The sequence below is a fragment of the Simochromis diagramma genome, unplaced genomic scaffold (genome assembly GCF_900408965.1).
Source record: "Simochromis diagramma unplaced genomic scaffold, fSimDia1.1 OVJJ01000024.1, whole genome shotgun sequence".
NCBI lineage: Eukaryota > Metazoa > Chordata > Actinopteri > Cichliformes > Cichlidae > Simochromis > Simochromis diagramma.
In genome coordinates, this window is record NW_024387332.1 from 4,106,783 (window position 1) to 4,128,866 (window position 22,084).

Here is a 22,084-nt window from a genome sequence, read left to right on the forward strand (position 1 = left end):
GGTAGACTGTGCCAGCTGGCCTATGGGCATATCGATAAATCCACCACCAAGGTCCCCTCCTTTTACTAAAGGGAAAAAGCCCTGCTTCACCAAGTGGATGACAATGAAGACAGAACAGTTTGCAAAATGCATTTAATAGCAGTCCCTTCTTTTCAGTTAAATTCTCTGTGTTGATGGCTTTATTTCCTCAGGCCACAACATGTTAACCTTTTTAAGCAGATATGCTTAAATATGCCAAGTTCAGGAAAAACAAATGCCTTGGCAGACTGTTTCCCAACTGCTGCTGAAGAGACGGTGAGAGTTGCTACTGTAACCCACCTAAAATTTGCCTCATGAAAATGAACTGCTGTTCCCAAAGAATGCCAGTAGGTGGCACTATGAGATTGTTTAGTGCTTGTGAACTTGAGTTGATATAGAGAATAGTGCTAAGGCTACGTATGCTGGTCGGAGCTACTCACCAAGTTTTTCTTTAATCCTTGTTCAAGAAAAAGGTTATGTGTGAAGACACAAATTGGATTTTACTCTTCCGCTTGTTGGGAAACACGGACACTTTTTGTTGATGCCGATGTACCTCTGTTTTTGTTCATTTCCGGTGACTGCGCTAGCATAGCAAGCTAATCGTTAGCTAATCATTAGCTAATCATTAGCTTAGTATAATGTAAATTTCATGTGTTCCTTTTAAGTGCTGTATTATGTTTTTATTTCTTCACCTGTGAATGTTTTAAACCAATCGGAAATATTTCTTTGGAAGCTAGTAGGTAAGTTTTATTTATTGTAATGAGATGATAAATATGAGCAGTCTTTGGCTAAATAGTACTGCGACCACGTTTTGCACTTTCCTCGTGCATCAGTAATGTGCTTTCTCTCAATTCATTGGATTGATGTGACTGCTGTTCACAAAATATGAGATTTGAGTTAAATTTGTATGATGTGGAAATTGTTTTAAGGTTCTTTGATTTATTTTTATTATTGATTGCATTAAGTCGTTATATACAAAGAGTGAGAGGCATTTGGTCACTAGTGTTGATTAAGTTGTTACATGATATTCATGTAAAATATGTTCCTGCCATGTGCAGGTTGGTTTTTTTGGTGGAGTCTAAAGTTGCGAGCCAGGATTCCGGATCCCCAGCTGCGATGCAGGAAAGGTTTCCAGCCTACTTAGAAGTGACAACTGCGTTACTTCTTGACAAATAAGCTTATGAGATCTCAGAACAATACACTACCCGGGTAGTACTACTAACATTAACACTATACACACACACTCACACACCTGAACTGAAAGGAACTCTGAACTCTAAAACTGAATACACAGACTGACAAATATGGACTATTGGAACTGTTGAATGACTGTTTTTGAATAAATGTTGACTGTTCTTTTAGCTGTGTGTCATTCGTTCCTTAGTCGATTCCTAGAGAACATAAGCCCAAGATCCTAACAAAGTATGGTGTGTTACACTACCTTTGTACTGACCTGAAGCTTTTGAGACTGCCGTCATCAGAGAGATTTTTGGTGGAACCTTTGTTCTTGGACAGCCATGACTTCACCCCTTCCACATGATCCTCCACCTCAGAATCGGTGTTTGAATCCCCTTGACTGGTGCAGGCCAGATCAGGAAAACAGGTCAGCGGAAGCAAAGGAGAGATGAGAGCAAAGAATAGGGTAAAGAGAAAAGTCAAATATTGCCATTCAGTGGGAGAATAGGGTGATGGAATATGAATGTGAAATGGCAGTTAGCACAGGTAGTAATGTTCGTGTGTGGTGTTAGTGTGGCAGCGAAGGGTGGCTGTAGCATTTATTCTAGGGGAAAAAAAACACATGCATGTCAAGTCAAGGTTGCAGAGATGTCAACACCTTAAGACTTCACTTATGGTTATCAAACCATGAAATCAATGCCAGAAATTTCACACGTCTTTCAGTGTTTATTGAACCTTCTGGCAGTTGTACAAAAAGGAATAGAAATTGTGTATATGAATTTTAATTTGTACTGTATTTGTTACATTTGGTATTTTTTGGGAGGTGGGGTGGCGGGGGGGATCACACTGATGATGCAGAAATCACAAAAACTGTGTCTGTGTCTGAAATAGGATCCACCAGGCGTTAAGGGGTTAAATGAGCGCTACCAATGCTGGCAAACATTAAACTTCTCTACTTCAGTGACAAAGAAACAACATGAAAGAGCTATAATGCAAGGCACAACAGCTTTGATATATACAGTTCAACAGGGAGGGAGGGATAGCTCAGTAGATAGCGTGGTCGCCCCATGATCGGAAGGGGCTCGAATCCACTGAATGGCTTACCCTGAGGTACCCTTGAGCAAGGTACCATCCCTACACACTGCTCCCTGGGGGCCTGATTAGTGGCTGCCCATTGCTTCACTGAGTGAATGGGTCAAATGCAGAGAGTAATTTCCCCATGGGGATAAATAAAGTATACATTATTATTATTATTATTATTATTATCATCATCATTCAAAGGAACTGGAGATCCGGTTATTTATTTAGCATTTTGTGGGGTTTTTTGTTCTTTTTAAATTGTATAAGAAGTAAATATCTCCATCACACAGTTGTTTTGTGGGTTTTCAAGTTTTGCGCATACTAGAGAGATATGGACAAAATTATTATTATTTTACTGTGTCTCCCAACACAGTTTAAAGAGCATGGAGGAAATTGCAGAAGACAGGCAGTTACTCTCGTATAACAGGCCATAAAAGGTCTTTAACCCATCAGCAGGACCGGTATAAATGGTAAATGGACCGGTTATATAAACATATTTCTACTCTGGGCACTCAAAGCGTTTTATACAGTATGCCTCACTCACATCCATCTATTCACACCTATGTACACAAGCACTATGCTTTCTATCTAACATTCACACGTTCATATTTCAATGGATGCATCTGAGAGCAATTTGGAGTTAGTATCCTGCCTAAAGGTGTTTGGCATGGATGTGCGCTGCCAGAGACCTACAAAATGATCTCTAGTATAAATGTCTCTGACCAAACTAGACTTGGTGAGGGTGGCCCTGCAACACTGATTAAGTGCCATCAAAGGTTGTGTGGTGCTATGAAATAAAGTTGCTACAGCCTAATTGTCCTATAGAGACATCAGAGTGTGGCTCAACATCTCTGCATCTGTTTCAGAAAACTTACCATCATGTGGAGCACAGAAAGGCCTAGAACCACCGAAAATTAAAATCATTTGCAATCAGAAACTAAAACTGAAGATTTCAAAAGGGATTTTTAACAGTATGCTTTGCCCTATGAGATCCGGCTCTTATGGAATACAATACCTTAAATAGTAATACTGGAGCTGCATTGAATTGAGTCCCAGCCCCAGCAAAGATGATGCAGAAGGGATTGGTGGAAGGACAGAGCGACAGACTATTAAGCTATAAAAAGCTTTGCAGCACACGTCTCGGCTATTAAATAATCTGTGGGATTTGCTTCTACCCACTGTATGTCCTCATCTTTTCCTCTGTGGACTTGCCACAAAAGACCATTCGTTTTCTTTGTTTTTATCTTTCATCTCTCCACATCTCGTGCTGTGGAGACATAAATTGTCCTTGACATTCTTTCGCCACTGGTTGTACATCTCTGTTATATTCATCATTAGCGTGTATAGATTCTCTGTGTGTCCCTGAGTCTTACAGAATCTATTATTTTTGCCTGCCTTATGTGAAAAGGCTGGGCAAGTGAAATCTATGTTGGATAGAGTCATAGGGCGAGAGGCGGAGGTACACCCTGGATTTATCTTTATATACGTGTGTGTGTGTGTGTGTGTAGGCACATGGCATGAACGAGCAGGGTCCAGAAAGGAGGAGCAGAACCAAAAACGAGATACTGGTAGACAGAGCACTCGCTCAAGACTATAACACCAGACTAATCAACCAGGGCGATGCCTGGATTGACTACAACAATGACTCAATGCCTAATACATGGATCCTGGAATGTGTACAACTATACAAGAGCAACAGGATCCCGAGTGCCTTAATCAGGAATTCAGAACAAGCCTACAGGCCAGCTTCAAGCCAATTGCAGTGCGGGATTGACCAAGGAAATTCTCTGTCCCTGGTGCTGTTCTGCATTGGCCTGAACCCACTCAGCTAGATTAACAAGACTAGCTAAACGTTAGTCATCTGCTCTACATGGAGGAAAAAAAGGCTATCCAAATCTACCTGGGCCTGTGTACAAAATCCCTTGATTGACTACATATACAGTTTAACTACTGATTTTACTAATACACCACCTTCATTTTTCATTAATTTTTAATCCCACTCTAGATATATTCGCAGTTAACCACATCACACAGTGTTTCAAACATTTAAATTTAGCTCTGATTTTTTTTAAAAAAGTTTTAATAATTTAAAATGCTTTTCAAATCAATGTATTGCCTTGTGTTTCTGACCTGATGCAAAGCTGTCGTGGCCCTCGAAGGACAGCTGTTGCAAACATGAATTGAAAGAATTTGATGCAACTAATAGTAAACACTTTAGTAGTAAGAAAATTCTAAGCCAGAGATGAAAGTGTTGAGGAAGGGTAAAGTAAGGGGTTGTCAGAGCGGTGTGTTTGTCTGGTTAAAGACTACATTTTCTTCATTATTTCTTCCTCACTTCATTTTTATTTTGTTTTATTCTCGTGTATTTATTTATTTATTGAGGGGGTGGGAGAAGTACTTCTGTAAAAACCACTGCACACCACTGGGGCAGTGTGTGTAGTTTGGGAGCAGTAGTGTGCAATTCTAAATGAAATCAAATATAAATATAAATATAAATATATATGTATATATATATATATATATATATATATATATTATGATGTATATAATAATATATAATAATATATATTATGATATATAGATATAGATATTATATATAATGAATATATATTAATACTATAAATATATATTATACATATATACATATAATACATATAAGTATATAGATTAGAAATATATAAAATAATTATATATATATATATATATATATAATTATATATATATATATATATATATATATATATACATATATCATAAATCAAATCAAATATATATCTTAGTGACTGTTGGTACCTAATTTAACAACTCATGGTGTAGGACAAGATGTGCAGGTCTTTGCAAATGACTATTTAAACGAAGTATGTGAACCATATGAAGAATAAACTGTATCTGATATCATATAAAATGATAAGTCAGGCATGAAAGCCAGAAGTCTACACTTCCCTGCTTTGATTAGTAATCTGACAAGGTAGTGGAATAACTGAGAACCAGAGGTTAACTGTTCGCGTGTTGAGCAAGACAGCTTTTTGTAAGACATTTGAGGGTTCTGCATTATTAAGCAAGTGCAATTTAAAGATTGATGAGAAACACACGATCCCTTTCTCCTGTCAGGAGGGCAGTCACTGCTGAGTCACAGTCACATCCAGCCCTAGAGCAGGGCAATAAAATATTAAGAGGGCCCAGGGAGCGAGAGGCTAGGCATCACCAACTGATATTTAAACGCAACACAGAGGAACTGACACTTTCCAGGTAAACCAGAACATAAACACAGTGGGATAGACCACAAGAACTGTGAGAACGATCTCCTCAAGAGGGATGACCAAAGAGATCCCGACACTTGTGGTTAACCAAAAAGTAAGTTTATAAACTGACTGAAACAGAACTAAAATAATCTTTCTGTAAAGTCTGTCGGGTTTTCACATATTTCAGTGTTGCACAGCTTCCAGGCTTAAAGAGGGTATGTCACAGTAGAATAAATGATGTATTGTGTTGATGCTATCACCTAGAAGCAGAAATGTGAGTCATAAAAATCAGCATCTCTTTAAGTCAGCAGGTACCTGGGATCATGGGTAATCAGATAGCACTTCACAAAGTCAAGAAAGCCATCATTATTGACTGTGCTTTTAGGATTCTGTGCTATCTAATCCTACCAAAAGACTGTTCCAGTGTCTGGGACACTGGATGCACATTAACATACAAGCTGGTCAAGTATATAACTTGTTGTTATAAGTTGTGGCCAACCTGGCTAAAAATCAATCTTCTAGCATAAAATTCCAATCAATAATCTGCACACTATGTTTTTCTCTTCAACTCAGCTCAGCTCACAAATCTCTGCCTCCTGTTTTTATTCTAAGAATGCTCACTTTAAGTGGTGATGTGGAGCACAACAAGGCTGGCAGACTAAACCACTGCAGACTTAACGATAATCAAATGTGCAAAAAATAGAAAACTTTCATGCTGAGGGTTCATAATGTATTGTAAGTGTTATTCATGCATCTTCATGGCATGCAATAAAATGTGAAATAAACATGGTTAATAAGGGAATCTCTGAGCACTGTTGATGATGCATTTATCTCTCCTTACATGACGCTTTCATTCCTGTTTGCACAAACTGCAGAAAATCAGTGCATTTGGAAATGGAGCAATTACTCTAAACTACCAACACCTAAAATTTGTCTATTCATACATTCATTCAAAATCCATGTTCTATATTATTTCAATCTGTAATATCACCTCTTCTAGTCTATCTAGATGTAAACCAAATCCATCTAAATGTTCAAAGACTAGAATGCATCATTTCCAGTGGTGAAAATAAAATAAATAAATATGTGTGTGTGTGTGTGTGTGCATAAGGAGAACAGGTTCCTCACATTCTGTTCTTTCGTTTCTGATACTTTGTTACCATGTCTTGCAAACTGGCCGTGGTGATGATGATGGTGATGATGAAGGGGGGGGGGGGGGGGGCAGGAGAAATAAAAAAACAACAACAACAAAGAAACAAATAGAAAAAAATTGAATAAAAATTATGACAAAAATGAAACGTGAATGATATTCAAATTATTTCAGGAATTAATGTGACGACCCAGTTTTTTTCTCTTCAGCAAACTCTCTGAACCTTTTTAAGGGACAAAGAGCAGACTACTTCAATCTGACCTTGCAGAATGAATAGAAATCCTTTTTCTTTCATTCTTTGAAATAGTTCATTATTCAAAGATCACTTTAGTGTATCTAACTCTGTCCCTTACTGTTTTATATGCTCTGCCCATTAACTTTGACTTTAATTCCCAGCGGTTTAAACTTTCTTTACAATGTCTTTACAATGTGGATGTAAGAGTTTCCCCTGCAAACAAATTATTGCACCTCCATAATATAGCATGTATATTTCGGTTCAATAGCATGATATGCATTTCAGCTTTTGGGTCACAGTTAGAGAAATCTTTGGTGCAGCACAGAAGAAAAGAAATGCATCGTCTATAAAGACAAGCATATCATATTCATGCTAAATTTATATGAATGAAAATCTGCAGTGTGATTTGAGATCAAATCTCACTCTGTCAAAAAAGGATACAGCTATTGTATACTGTTTAACAATTTTCATTGGAACTGTCAGTGGAGCTGATGTTCAATGGTCAATGAGAGCTCAACATGACAGCTGTCCTGGCTGACAGACAATGATTGGTTTGTTGACATCATTTTAAACGTGAAATTTTTCTTCTTGGATACCTTGTCAAACTATAACCAACTTGATGAAAACTGTCTTTCAGTTAGATATAAAAAAATAAGGCAGGCACCAGTGAAAAGAGATAATGTTCTCCAGATTTAATCTTGAGAACTCGTTTTGCGACCACTACAGAAAAGAGTGATTTTAAACCTCAGCTTCAGTTACACATATAAGTGGCCCCATACCTGTTAATAAGGTCTTCGTTGTCATCACTCTCCATCTCATCCTCAATGGCTGCCTGGAGGTCACCAATCCTTTTGAAAGCCAACTTAAGGTCTGCCTGCAGGCTCTGATTTGCAGCCTCCAAGCTCTCAATGTCCATTTCCTGTTAATGAAGCAAGAGATAAAATGAACCTTTCAGCTAGTCTGGACCAAAGGCTGATGAGTTCAGTGTTGCTGATATATTGCTTGTGGATGCTGTGCAGGGTGTCCTAACATGTCAGTAGCATATGACTGCACTGCTTAGTTTACTGATATCATTCTCGTTGCTGTCTTACCAGCTCATGCTTCTTGCGGCTGGCCTCTGCTTCTTTTTTGGCCAGCTCAGCCATTTCTTCTTTGATGTCACGGATCTGTCTCTGGAGACGTTTGTTTTGTTCCTTCTCTCGAATCTCACTGCTGCTGCGCTGATCTCGTTCCTCCGTCAGCTTCTCCAAGTTCTCCTTAAGCCGAGCTAAATGGCTCTGTCAGCAACAAAGGGAGATGGTTAGAGACAGAGACTGAAACTATAAATATATAGATATGGCATGTAGAATGTGAAAAATATGATGTATAGTAATGGTGGTGAAAGTAACATTTAAGAGAAACTGTACCAATCAGGTATCTCACTGATGTGCAAAAAATCCCCCCCCCCCCCAAAACCCCCAAACATCTTATCCACGGAGGCCCAACCTCTTGAATTCAAGTACCCGCTGCTCATGTCTCGGTTCCTGATACAACAGGATGCCTTCAGGGGTCTTGTGAAGTTTCTGTTTTTATAGGGCAATGTTGTTTTATGGAATGAGGTGGACCTACACATTAATTGTGTGGTTGAAAATCTGTATTAAAGTATATAGCAAAACACCGCTGGCCAAATTTGGGGCCAAAGCGATGTTCTGACTGACCAGCATCCCTAGACCCAGCTGATGGTATGATTAGGTTTAGTGTCACTACTGATAGTTCGACACAGTGTTAGCTGGAAATTTAGTTCCACCAGGATGGTACATGTCCATTTCCAAAGGGTTTACACAACTTTGTAATTAATCATTTTTTTTGTCCACCCTTGTCTCTTCTCACCCCCAAGTGGTCACAGCAGATCACTGCCTCTCCCTAAACCTGGTTCTGCTGGAGATTTCTTCCTGTTAAAAGAGTGTTTTTCCTTCCCACCGTTGCCAAGTGCTTTCTCATAGGGGGTTGTCTGATTGTTGGAGTTTTGTATTACTGTAAAGTCCCAGCACAGTCTCAAGAGCAAAGAGGAGATTCCAGGAGACGGGCATACTCTTGGAGAATTGGACAGGTCTGTAGATGGTTGTTAAACCATCATCAATAAAGGTATCTGCTCCTTTGTGCAGGAAAGAACAGGATGAGGACTGCTAGAGCCCTGCAAAATGACCTTGAACAGGCCCCTGGTATGAATGCCTCTGACCAAACAGAGAAACAAAGAATCTGTGGGTGAACCAAACAAGAGGGTAGTATCAGGGTCCAACATCCTCTATTGGGCCCTGTTCAATGTGTATGATTAGTATGTGCCCCCTCTTGGGCTATTTGCATACATGCAGATTGAGACAAAAGCTGACCAAATGACTGACTGCTGGAAACCAGGCAGCTGACTGATAGGCTGACGGTTGCGGCATATGCTGATGCTTTTAGGTAGTGAAGGGCTGTCAAGTAGCTCTTGTCCTCAGACATGCCTTGCCTAGTAGCATGGACCAGGGAACTTAAACACATGGGGTTGGTATAGCAAAAATACACTGATTCTTCCACTTATCAAATTCGGGGTTGATGAGTGGGGGAGTTTATTGCAAGTAGCAGGTTGTACCCTTAACAGGTTACTAATCTGTTGCAAGATTAACACAGAGAAACAGACAAACATTCACACCTACAGTCAATTTAGAATCATCAATTAAACTAACCACTAACTGCATGGACTGTCGGAAAAAGCTGGCATACTCAAATCAAACCCATGTAGACAAGCAGAGAACATGCAAACTCCACACAGAACGGTGCTGTTTATTAGTCGATTCAAACTCATGATCTTCTTGATGTGAAGCAACGATGCTATATAAGCACCATCATGCTGCTCATTACATTTTTATATATAAGTATTATCACAGATTATATGATTTAGCACAACACTGATAGATATGTTTTTGAAGTGCAATACGTTCATAAGGTGACCTTTTTCTGTTTCTACAGTTTCTTTCTGACGTTATTAGGATCTTTCATGCTCCCACCAGCCTCTCAAAAATGTCTACCAATGCCAGCAGCACCCAACCTGTGTTTAGCTCTTACCTCTAGGCGTTTGACTTGGGTCTTCTCAAACTCCAGCTTGGTCTCAAGCTCACGACACTTGGCTTCCTGCCGGCTGACAAGGGATTTCTCCACCATGGACTGCTCCTGGAACTCGATCTGGCTCTGGAGGGCTTGCATCTAAGACACAAATGTAGATATGCTGATGTTACTATTTAGTGCGACACACTGTCTAACGCTGAGCTTTCCTAATCAAGTTCAATTCATTCCAAAAGTTTAACAGCTATTTTCATTTAGAACTTTGTTGGCACACCTAGCACTGGGTATTTACACATCCTCAACACTGCCTTTACCATCCTGGTAAAACTGCACCTCAAGCATCTATTTTTTTTAAGTCCTAAAATGTTTCCCATTTAAAACAGAATCTACCTAAAATTAAAATTACTGATCTTCAAGAAGAAACTGCAAGTGAAAGCACTTAATAATAAACGATTAACTTAACAGAAAATGTACAGAAGATGCCTTCTTGTTCATCTTGTCAGTTTGTTCTTCTTTTTCCTTTTTACAAAACCCAAAAGCATCTTGAGGATGCTTGGTACTTGGAACCGAGAATGTCTCAGTGTGTCAATAAGTCACCAAGTGTTCATTTTATAATTGCTGTTCCAAACTCCTTAAATATGATCTCTGATGAATGCTTTCTATGATACAGTAAACACAAACACACTAACACCAACACTGAAATCACCTTATTTAGCTTCAATGAAAAACAGCCATTGTGCCATTTTCACTTTTCTGCCTCTTTACACATGAACCAAACAATGTGTACAAGTTCACGTATTTCCCTCTCCTTTTATTTGGGTTCAACTAATGTGTTTGATGAAGAAAAAAAGATCATGCAGCTGCAGTCATTACAAGGATGACAGTAGTGCTTGCCTGAGTATGGAAACCAAGCTGGCCATCTGTGTCCCATATTGTCAGTGTCAATGTTGCGTGAATGACACATGCATCTTCTTATAATGATCACAGCGTATGCATATATCTCTGCTCCTTAACTAGTTTGGATGAAACGTGCTATATAAACTGCTTAGGCTACAAGGAATATCAACATTTATATAACTTTTTTTTAAATTGTTTTTATAACACTTAACTGCTTGCAATTATATATATATGAGCTGTTGTAGATGATCTAAAAATGAACACCATTACGCTCTAGTGCGACTGTGAATTGTCCTCTTTTATATTCTACATGTTATGTTTGGTGTAATGTCAAAATAAATGGCAATGCTATGTGTTACATGTATGTTGTTACGTTACATGTATGTTTCTAAATACATTTTGTTCAACTATTTTTAGTGCAGTGCAACTTTGTGTTCTCATTTATATATGTGAAAAAGTCTAATTATTATTGATTAGTAACTGATTACTTTGTCAAAGAATATGTAGCTTGCAAAAACTAACAATAAACACATTTATGTACTATTTGTTTGGTGTTTATCAACACCTGTTTTTGCCATCAAAAAAAATAACATGATAAATGAACATGCACCTCTGTATTTCTAAACACGAACAAAGTAAATAAATTCTGTAGGCCTGGCAAAAACTTCCTGTAGGGTCGTAGGTCGTATTTTTGCTAATTATGTTGAGGATTGTATTTGTCAAAAGCAAAGGAAACAGGCTGAGGAGAGGTACACATTAATCATATTCTGTAAATGAGATTTTTCACTGAACTGCAGTAGCAGAAACTCTAGAAACTTTCAGTGTGAGGAAAGCAGAGGGTCTACATCAGCGGTCCCCAACCCCCGGGCCTCGGACCGGTACTGGTCCGTGAGTCGTTTGGTACCGGGCCGCGAGAGTTGAGGCTCAGGTGTGAAATGTCTGGTTTTCAGGGTTTTTATCGGTTTTCAGCGTTATTTTGTTATCGTTTTGATCGTTAACTCTGTTTTCCTGGGTCTTTTCACGTGTGTTATGAATAAATCTTCTTTTTTTGGTACCGGTACTAGTTTTATTTTGTTGTATTTATCCACGACACCTTAAAGGCCGGTCCGTGACAATATTGTCGGGCATAAGCCGGTCCGTGGCGCAAAAAAGGTTGGAGACCGCTGGTCTACAGTATGAAACTATGATAGTCACAGGACCATATAGTGCTCACAGTTTCTATTCTGAGCTCTTAGGCAGCAGTAAATGGTCTAATTACTGCTGAATGTCAGGAAAATTGGTGGCGACCGCAACGTGGCAGGAACATGGCTTCATTTAGAAAGAGAATGCTGTCATGGCTGCATCAAAGCATACAACAGGGGTCGGCAACCCTGGGCACGCGTGCCACAACTGGCACCCGAAGGGTTAACTGATGGCACGGCCATAGCTGGACTGGCATCCACACTGACATTCGGCATACTGGGCATTTGCCCGATGGTGATTTTTCGTCTTTATGGGCCAATGTTTTTTTTTTGGTTGGGTTTTTTTTTTTTTTTGGAACGGCATGGACAATGGGAAGTGATGGGCTGGCCAGATGCTGGCCGATGTGTAAAAATAACTCGGTTGTTTGGTAGTGGCTATGGCGGAGCTTCCACAGAGGCCAGAAGGTGGATGAGGGAAGGGGAGGCAGGAGGAGGAGAGACCTGAGTGTCAGGTGAACTGAACTTCAGGTAAGAAGTTATGACCTGCAGTCCATCTGGGTCAGATATAAACCAAGTTTAGGTTTAGTTTATTTTTGTTGTGCTGACTTTTTACAGTCAGTTACAATAACTCGTACTGCGTGCTAGCTAGCATGACGGAGTTTCTATACAGCTGGGTGGGTGCTATGATGTTACTGATAGTGAACTTTATTTTATTCATAAGGTTAGTTATTAGAGTTGCCAACCGTCCAGTAAAAAAACGGAATCGTCCCGTATTCAGAGAAAATATTACGCGTTTCGTGTTGAGCTGAGAGGGGACGCAGTTTGTCCCGGACTTCAGCTAGAATGAAAAAGACACAAAGCTGGAGTTATTCTGTCGTTACGCTGCACAGCTGCCTCTTCTCTCATCCTCTCACCTATTTAATATTCATTTCTAGTATCAGCTGATGTTTGCTGGAGCCACAGCTGTAAAAGCTGCTGGTCATGGTGTGGGTTTGGATATGTGGTGAGAGGGAAACATGCAGATGAAACCAGGAGATGTCCTTACTGAATCATCAGAGCTGAACAGGTGATGGAGAAACAGGTTTACCTTTTAGGTGACATGAATGAGTTGAAGGGACGTTATTAACTGTTTCTGAGAAATAACACCAGGATCCTTTTCTAAGTAGCTGACAGCTGGTAACTGTGCAGGGGCGGATCTAGCCATGGGGCCAGGTAGGGCATTAACAAGGAGAGGGGGGCACAAAGAAATACTTTTCTTTCTTATTCTCATTTAAAATGTCTCGCTTTTATTAAATAATTATCTGAACCTTACAACCAAAGTTTTTATCTGACGTAAAATGTATAGAAATCATACATATATACCAAAAAGACAGCGTGCATCACTGTCACAACAGCGTTTGTTTTCATTCAAAGGCTTTATGGCTTTAATACCTGGGGGGCCGGTCTCTAGTCAAAATGCCCGGGACGATTTTTTGTCCCAGTCCAGCCCTGGACACGACACGCAGTGACTTAATCTGAGAGGGTGCATTAAAAAATAAATGGCCACGCCAGCGGTGCACATCGCAAATTAGCTTGCATAGACACATTAGTTGTGCCTCTTCTTAATGACGGTATCTTAGCTAACAACCCCAACTACCAGATTCAATTTGTAATTGGCTAAAAATAACATAACCGGTGAGAGGGACGTTGCTAGCTGGCAGTTTTTTCGAGCGATGTTGAAATTTCCACATTCAGACACTTCAAAAGCTTCAGGAGCTGTCCGCTCAGCGCAGCATCAGCACCACGGAAATCCGTAGACTCGAGACAGAATTCACTATGCGTTTTCGGGACTTTCAGGTGTTTGGACCAATGTTTTTTTTCTGATCAAACCAGAAAGCTTTAATGAGCAGCTGGATTTGTCTCACATTAACTGGCTGGACACAGAGGACATCGAAATGCAGCTGATTGAACTGAAAAGCTCGACTCTGTGGGGGTCAAAGTTTGCAGAACTACGAACTCAGCTGGAATCCACAGCTGTGCGTGTTCATGGAGCTGCATTTTCACCTGCTGGACATCACTACCTGACTAGTTTAACTGTCCTCAGAACATTGCAGAGGCATTATTGACAGTATTTGGCTCTAATATCTGTGTGAGCAGATTTTCTCTCACACGAAGAGAGTCCTCAGGTAGCCGTCTGAATGCTGGACACTCGGAGACCTGTGTCTCTCAGTGGGACACCAGAGATCACATTAACATGTGTGTCCCTGTATTAACAAACATGCCATATTGGCCCAGTTTATTTTTCTTATCATTGTTGTGAGGATACTATAAATTGAATTTGCATTTTCTGTTGTACAGTTCATTTGCTGTTATGGAGTTCTTGTTATGGATAAGAAGTGTCTTTTTTTGTTTCAAAATAGCTGATAACTATTCGCTGACAGCTGCCAACATCTGCGAACAAATATATTTCTATAAAGTTGTTCTATATAGTGTGTAACTGTTAGTATAGAGCGTTATTAAATTTATTGCTAATGCAATTATATGGCACATTGACTTCTGAGGAAATTTTAGATGCACTCATCATCAGAAAGGTTGCCGACCCCTGGCATACAATATGATACAGAAAAATTATTGGGTGGCAAGATTTTCCTAGTTTTACTCTGGTTGTACTACCAAACATAAAAGGTAAACCAACCCACTGTTTGAATTAAGCTATCCATATTTAAGTGCTGCAAAACTTGACTAACCATAAAGACCTAATGGAGTCCTCTGGAAGATGAAATATCCCCAAAACAGATCCACCTAAATTGTTCACATTTGACTTTTAAAGAGTCTCTAATTCAAAATTTTTATTTTTTTATTTTTATGTTTTGATGATGTAAGGACTGAATTTCTGTTCACTTACTCTATCCTCCTGTTTTGTTTTGTTTTTTTAAATTATGCTACTCCTTTCCCATCTTTTCACACGTTTGGAGAACTTGAGTGCTCAAATAGAGCAAAAACATACTGCTTGCATCGCTACCATTTATTATTATTATTATTTATTATTCCCATTTTCTGTTCTTAGACAGAGTAAAGCCTGGCTGACCATGCCACTTCTCCATTTTTATGCCAAGAACAAAAGTCATCACCTACCTTCTCTTGAATTTCCTGCTTCTCCTTTAGGGCGTCCTCAAGCTGGGCTTGAAGGTCACTGATCTGAGCCAGGTTCTGAGCTGACTGAAACCCCCAAAAATGGAAAACAAGGCATGAAGCAACATTTTATTGGCTTTAATGATCATTTGAAATGGATCACAAAGTTTTTATTGCCAGTGTACATTAAACAAGAAAGAAATCATACCTGGGCCACAGCAGCCTTGTGTTTCTTCATCAGCTCATTGAAGTCCTCTTGGTCCTCCTCCATTCTTGACTGCAGGTCATTCTTCTCTCTCTGCAGACGACTCAGCTGCTCCTCCAGCTGAAAAAAAAAAAAAGATATGCCAAAGATCTACAGAGCAGGAAGGCAACTGCTTCTCCAGAAATAAAAAAATTAACTGTCTTCACAAGATTTAGATGAGGTAGGAAATCCTATACAATTCTCTGTCCTATTCAATGCATAAAATATTTGCACACTTCTTGATTTATTTTTTTTTAGTTAGTTGTATATTTCTTGCACGTAAATGTTTCAGATCATTAAAGTAAATTTACACACAACAGCAGGTAGGATTGAAAACTTTATATCCTTAATAAATTAAAACATTATCTAACATTTTCATTGTGCATTTACTCAGATTAACTTTTTCTAATATTAAAATTTGCAAAAAGAAAGAAAGAAATCGGGGAGGGCATAAATACCTTTTCACAATATTGCATGTCCAATTACTCAGAGTAACATCTATTAATCTATCATTATCAGTTACTATGTTGTAAAACAACACTACCAAAAGAGAAATTTAAGATGTTGCAGAATATATTTCAAAGTAAAATGAATGAAAATATAAAAGAATGTTGGAAAACGAGTGGAGATAAAATGGCTCACAATACTGATTACACATTAACATTACTCACTGTGCAGTATTTCTGCATTATAATGAATCCCATTAACGGGCATCTGGAACTGGATAAGTAACAAGAGTGGTTTCTAAAATTCAGAGCTTTTTAAGATCTTTTTAAATGAGCAAGTAAACTTTCTTATGCATCTTTCGCACCAGATGTACCATCTTTAACATAAAAGGTGTGTAGACACCCTAAATCTACAGGAGAGACCAGTGACCCTTTGCAGAAAGCTCATTTCTGCAGTTTATATCCACAATCTAATTCTTTAGTCATTAGCCAGAGTTCATGGCCATAAGTGAGGTTGTCAGCATCAAAGTAGCAGAGGCCCAGTTCATCGGTCAACCTCCTGCTCCTTTCTCCTGTCATTCATAAAGAAGACTCCAAGATACTTAAACTCCTCCACTTGGGGCAGTCACTTCTCCCTGATCCAGAGACACTACTCACAATACACCATCACAATAACTTTCTGGTGTGCAAAGTCTGTCCGACATCATCCCTCGTCACCTCATCCAACTCATCACTGGGCGGTGATCAGGTCCTCTCTTCACCCAAGTGTCCAGAACATATGACAGAGTGGATGATATGATTACAAATCTTATCGTCACAATCATACAAAATTGACCTGCACCGAGAACACATGCCCTGATGCCACATGATCTTATGGACATCCTTCAAAGACGGTGTTCATTACAGACAAACTGTTATGTGCACAGGTCTAATAACAGACCATCTTACAGGCTTTTCCTCACACTGTCCTTCAGGTCTCGCTGTTCCCCGTGTTTGTTATTGACGGCATTAATTGTGATTGATTTTAGTTGTTACCATGTCTAGAAATTGTATTAATCATCCAGACAGTTTCTGTTACGTGTGTGGTTCATTCATGACGGAAGCACAGCATCGCCCAATTACCACAAACCTTAAGAAGACCTACAAATTGTGCTTTGGCTGTCTGCTGGATGACCAGGATAAATCTTGGGCTCCACACGTCATCTGCAACAGTTGTGCCAATGGACTGCGTGACTGGCTAAATCTGTGAACGGCCACAATGCAGTCCCGATGATGTGGCTGACATAGAGCCTACATATGCTGCTGTAATCACAGAACTCAGCCTGGGAACTGTGCTGAAATAATCCTACTTTTGTAAAGACTGGGATAATATGCAAAATAAGAGGAGAGGTTGTTGGTGCAGGGCAATGGATTAATAAATCATGACTAATGTGACTATGTGAAAATGTTAACAAATCAATTTAGGCACAGAGTTAACACAAAGAGCTAGTGACACTCAGCGCTTAGGGAAAAACAGTCTAATGGGATAGAGAATGATCCAAACATCCATAGCTTCAAAATCAGGGGTTTAGATCATAAAACTAAGATTTCATTTTATTTTTATATTTATTTTTATTGAAAGCACCGAGTGCTTAGGTGTACCAAGATGCACTTGATGCACTAAAAATATCCATGCGGAATCTGGGGCAAATTCATTTACATATCACACTTTCTTTTTTTAATCCACTGTTGAGTGCTTTTATCAGTGCTGAGTGCTGATAAAAGCTGCCAATGCATCTCCATCTCTGGAGCATGTGATGGATACTTGAAAAAAGTGCCAGTAACCAGCATCAAACATCAAACTCTCATTTAACAATAGACTGTTAGTGTAATTTCAGCCCAATTACATGGCCGGGCTCTTTGTTTTTCTCTCTTTTATTTTCCCTCTCAGATTGCTAGAAGCTCTTTGTGGAAAAATAAAGCTGTTGAAAACATGTGTGACAATTTTCTCAAAACACTGCAATTACAATGGGAGAAGCATGCAAGCGGCAGCCATCTAAAAGAAATGTCATTTGCATGATTTTATTTCTACTGAATTGCAGTGTGTCATGTAGTTAGGGCTGCATAAAAAATCCTCCATTTATGTAATTACAGTTTGTGTTATCGGTTCTCACAGCCTTTTACTTTTCCAGCAAGCTGGGTGCATGAAGAGGTCATTCTCAAAGATACCATTTCAAAAACAAACAGCTGCTGGCACAGTGATCTTGATTCCTTATCTCATCTTATATACTCCTCCTTCACATTTTACTGAATAGATTACACATTCTGTCAAAACAGTTAAGCAGTATTAATATCCCAAGATGAATATTTTCTGCAGTACAACACTTTTCGCCAAACAACCTGAGAAAGAACAAATGACGGCTAAGACATCCAGGGTAGAGGGACAGAGGCCATAACACATTCTAATTTAACACATACTGTGAGTAAGTCTGAAGAGGAAGGACATTATGCATTAACCTATGAAAATAATCCACTCATTCTCTTCTGGTTATTCTTATTCAAGACAACAGTGATAACCACCATGCCACAGAGAAAGTAACTGACATCTATCACTCCGGAAATGATTGCAAACCACTTCGAGCACCATTATCCACAAATAGGGAAAACCTGGAAAAATAATAAATCTTTCCAAGGGTGGCCAGCCGACCAAAGTTACTCCAAGAGCGCACCAACAAATCATCCAGGAGGTCACAAACGAACCCAGAACAACAGCTAAGGAACTGCAGGCCTCACCTGTCTCATTTAAGGTCAGGAGTTCATGATTCATCAGTAAGAAACAGACTTCAAGAGGCAAATATGGTGGGGATAGTGTGACGGACCACTTGCCGTAATTGATTTAACCATAAATTCTGCTCTCTACCTCAAAATTCCTGAAGGAGAATGGTGGCCATTTGTCTGTGCCCTAAAGCACAAGCACCCTTGGGCTATGCAGCAGTACAATGATCCAAAATACGACAAGAAGTCCACCTCTGAACAAAAAGCAAAATAAAGGTTTTGGAGTTGTCTAAAGAAAATTTAGAATTAAATCAGATTGATATGGCTGTGCATAACCTTAAAGAGGCCTTTCACGTTCAAGAACTCTCCAATGTCACTGAATTAAAGAAGAGTGGGCCAAAAATTCCTCCATTGTACCATGAATGGCTCATTGCCACCAATATCAAACACTTGATCGCAGTCCTTGCTGCAAAGATTCAGACAACTGGTTATTAGGTTGGTAATAATTACTTTTTCACACAGGGTCAGGTAGGTTTGGAGAACCTTTTTCAAGTAATAGTAATAATAAATAAAATGAAAAGTAAGAAAATACATGTACTGTATTTACACAAGTTCCCTTTATCAAATACAAAATGCTCTTTGTTGATCTGAAACATACAAGTGTGACAAAATAAACTAAAGACTAAGAAATCGCCTTTTGATTACACTGTATCTTCTCTCCTTTTTGCCAGTCGGCTGTTCATTCAAAAGTATTTTTGAAAGAGTGTGTGAATATGAAATGTGGTGTTTCGGTGTACATAGGGTACTCTGACGTTTTCCAAACTATGACCTGGGTTTCTCTGCTAATTCAGTTAATACAAAAACCTTTTATCTTGTCCAGATTTAACTGTGTTGGCTCAATCTAAATGCTCATGCAGCTCAATTCTCAGCGAAGCTCTTCATTAACCTGCATTCACGATGACACTAATTAGAAATAATTAGCAACTGAAGTGAATGTTCAGTGCCATTTCTTCCAGTTTATACATCAGGACAAGCAAGGCAAGCACTGCCTGCCCAGTGAAATCTAAAAATAGGTATCGATTAAACTGTACTGCTCCACAAATGATCTCATGTTGCTTCTTTGAACTCATCCTGTAATTTACTGCCATCTGGTGGTCACAGTTGGCTAGCTGAACAAAGAGTCACCAGAATCTAATTTCTATTATTTTCATGGTGACGTCGAAATAAAATAAGAAAAAAACGTGTGGGGCCAGTTTTGTAGCCACCTGCTGGCCTGTTCGTGCCAGTGGCTATTTTCACCAAGCCCAGTTACGAGTTCACCTGGGAACTAGAAACACTAAATTAATTATGCTTTTTTCTTGTTGTCTGGTTTACTAGCTTATTATTTTGCAGATTTAGATGATGAAGATTGTAAATAATAAACCTTCATATTAATATTTAAAAATATAAAAGGTAAAACCTTTTTTTTGGACCCATAAGCAAACATGGGAGCAGTAAAACGTTTTCCACCACTGCTCTGGGGAAAGGGTACGTTGGGCACTGGAAGTAATAATATATTACACGTCCAGCCAGGAAGGACTGCAGAAAGCTAAAAATACCCACACAGAGTGCAGCATGAATAAAAGAATAAAAACAGCTGAACACAGGTGTAGTAGAATTAACTGGTATTTATATGACACTTTTCTCTTCTTACAACTGATCAGCTGTTTCTGTAACGCAGTGTAATTAATATATATTTATACTGATTTCTTTACTTTTTTCATTTCATTTTTTTGCTCATTGACTATAAAGAATTATGTAGAAGTTAAGCTTCTTCTACATAATACATACACTCTACACTCAACACTCTATGGTGATTATGTGAAAATGCAGAAACTACCAGAAGCTAAAACTCTTCAAACCACCTTCAGTACAAACAAATTCCTGACCTTGCACCTCTCTACATCTGGCTTCAAGTACAGTGTGCAATGAAATCAATAAAAGACTAGAAGTGTGCAGCAGGCTTCACAAGTTTGGCAGATTAATAGAAAGCCAAAGGAACATTTTATTATATAATTATATGATTAAGTATTGATATGTAAAGCCACCCGTTCATTAATTCCATCCATCCTTCCACGATTTGACTGACTATAATGGCATGATATTCACCTAAAATTAAAGTTAATAAAATCTTTTTGTTATTTAAATTGGTTTTAGCAATACGTGAACAACCATTGTGTGATAGACAGTCGTTTCTTTTCAACAGGCAGGAGAAGAACCAGAAGGAGATTAAACTTCACAGAGACAGAGAGTAAGAGTAGAGTAAATGACAGGCAAGAGAAACATGGGAGAAAGGAGAAACACACTTTGACCGATGTGTGAAAACCAGATTATCATGGGAACCGGGCTTAACGTAAGATAAGTCATTCCGAAAAGGACAGAAAATATAAAGGTCAAAACAGATTATGAGCGTTTCTGACAGGAGCAAACTAAGAAAAAAACTAAAGGGCTAAAAATGGCTTCTTAGAAGAAGAAGAAGAGAGTTGTATTTTGCAGTGACTAAGAAAAATCTCTGCATGAAAATTATATTGTCTTTGTATGTAAATATATTTAAAACAAATTTTAAAAAGAGGACCAGAAAGAGTAAGATGAGCTCAGAGGGGTCTCACAGGAAACAGGTATGTCTTCAATCTCTCACTAATCTCTGGCTAAAAGTAGAGATTCAACATATCTACTGATACCCCTCTACCACCACAGATGACATCTTATGCCTTATGACATCTGAAAGAAAATGCCCTACATAGTTGAGACAGCTTTAGCTTTTTCTTAGGAAGAATCCTAACCTTCACCTAAGACTGCATGCTGAAAATTCTCCTTCTAAAGGCTGAGAAGGAAATCTAGTGAGCTGTACTGACCGCCTGTTTCGTTTTGGAAATGTCCTCCATCTGAACATGTAGGTCTTCAATCTCCACCTCCATGGACTTTTTAGCTTTAACTGCAGCTGCACAGGTGAACTCCGACTCCTCTAACTGAAACACACAGACATTGAGGAAAAGAATGAGCTCAGGACGACTTCACAGTTAGTATCCCAGTAGATATATTACAGTTTTTTAATGGATTCTGGTCCCAGTCGAGAATCAGGTGGCTGGGCTTTATTTGGAAAATCTTCTGCTTTGGATCAGAGGTTTTCAGACGGTTCAGTCCCGTAAGAAGGCACAGGGGAGTTGAAGTGAGGCCACAGACATTAATGCTTTGAGTCATAACTCAATCACATCAGGGGGTGTTTTACAGCTTAAAGCCTGAAAAACTGTCACAAAAAATAATCCAAGATTATGCTAATTACCATAAGAGGAGCATAAAATGTGTTGACATGTAAATGTTCTGGTGTCAGTATTTGACTTCTTTCATTCTTTGGTGTTTTTCTATCTACTTAGATTAGGGGTCTTTCCATTTTCCCACAAGCCACAGATGATACCATGTTTTTGAAACT

General features: G+C 38.9%; 1 protein-coding gene across 14 annotated transcripts in view; it reads right to left on the bottom strand.

Annotated features, from left to right (window-relative positions):
- myo18ab (myosin XVIIIAb) overlaps window positions 1–22,084 on the bottom strand; it is a 125,101-nt gene that overhangs the window by 4,348 nt on the left and 98,669 nt on the right. For 12 of the 14 annotated variants that reach the window (XM_040006440.1, XM_040006439.1, XM_040006438.1 and 9 more), the window contains 8 exons: window positions 21,510–21,623; window positions 15,380–15,496; window positions 15,175–15,258; window positions 9,986–10,123; window positions 7,993–8,178; window positions 7,681–7,820; window positions 6,645–6,689; window positions 1,472–1,594 (listed from right to left, as the gene is read on the bottom strand). In XM_040006440.1, coding sequence (XP_039862374.1) covers window positions 1,472–1,594; window positions 6,645–6,689; window positions 7,681–7,820; window positions 7,993–8,178; window positions 9,986–10,123; window positions 15,175–15,258; window positions 15,380–15,496; window positions 21,510–21,623 — 947 coding nt within the window. The remainder of the gene's footprint in view (window positions 1–1,471; window positions 1,595–6,644; window positions 6,690–7,680; window positions 7,821–7,992; window positions 8,179–9,985; window positions 10,124–15,174; window positions 15,259–15,379; window positions 15,497–21,509; window positions 21,624–22,084) is intronic. The other 2 variants (XM_040006443.1, XM_040006435.1) reach the window with 1 other exon arrangement.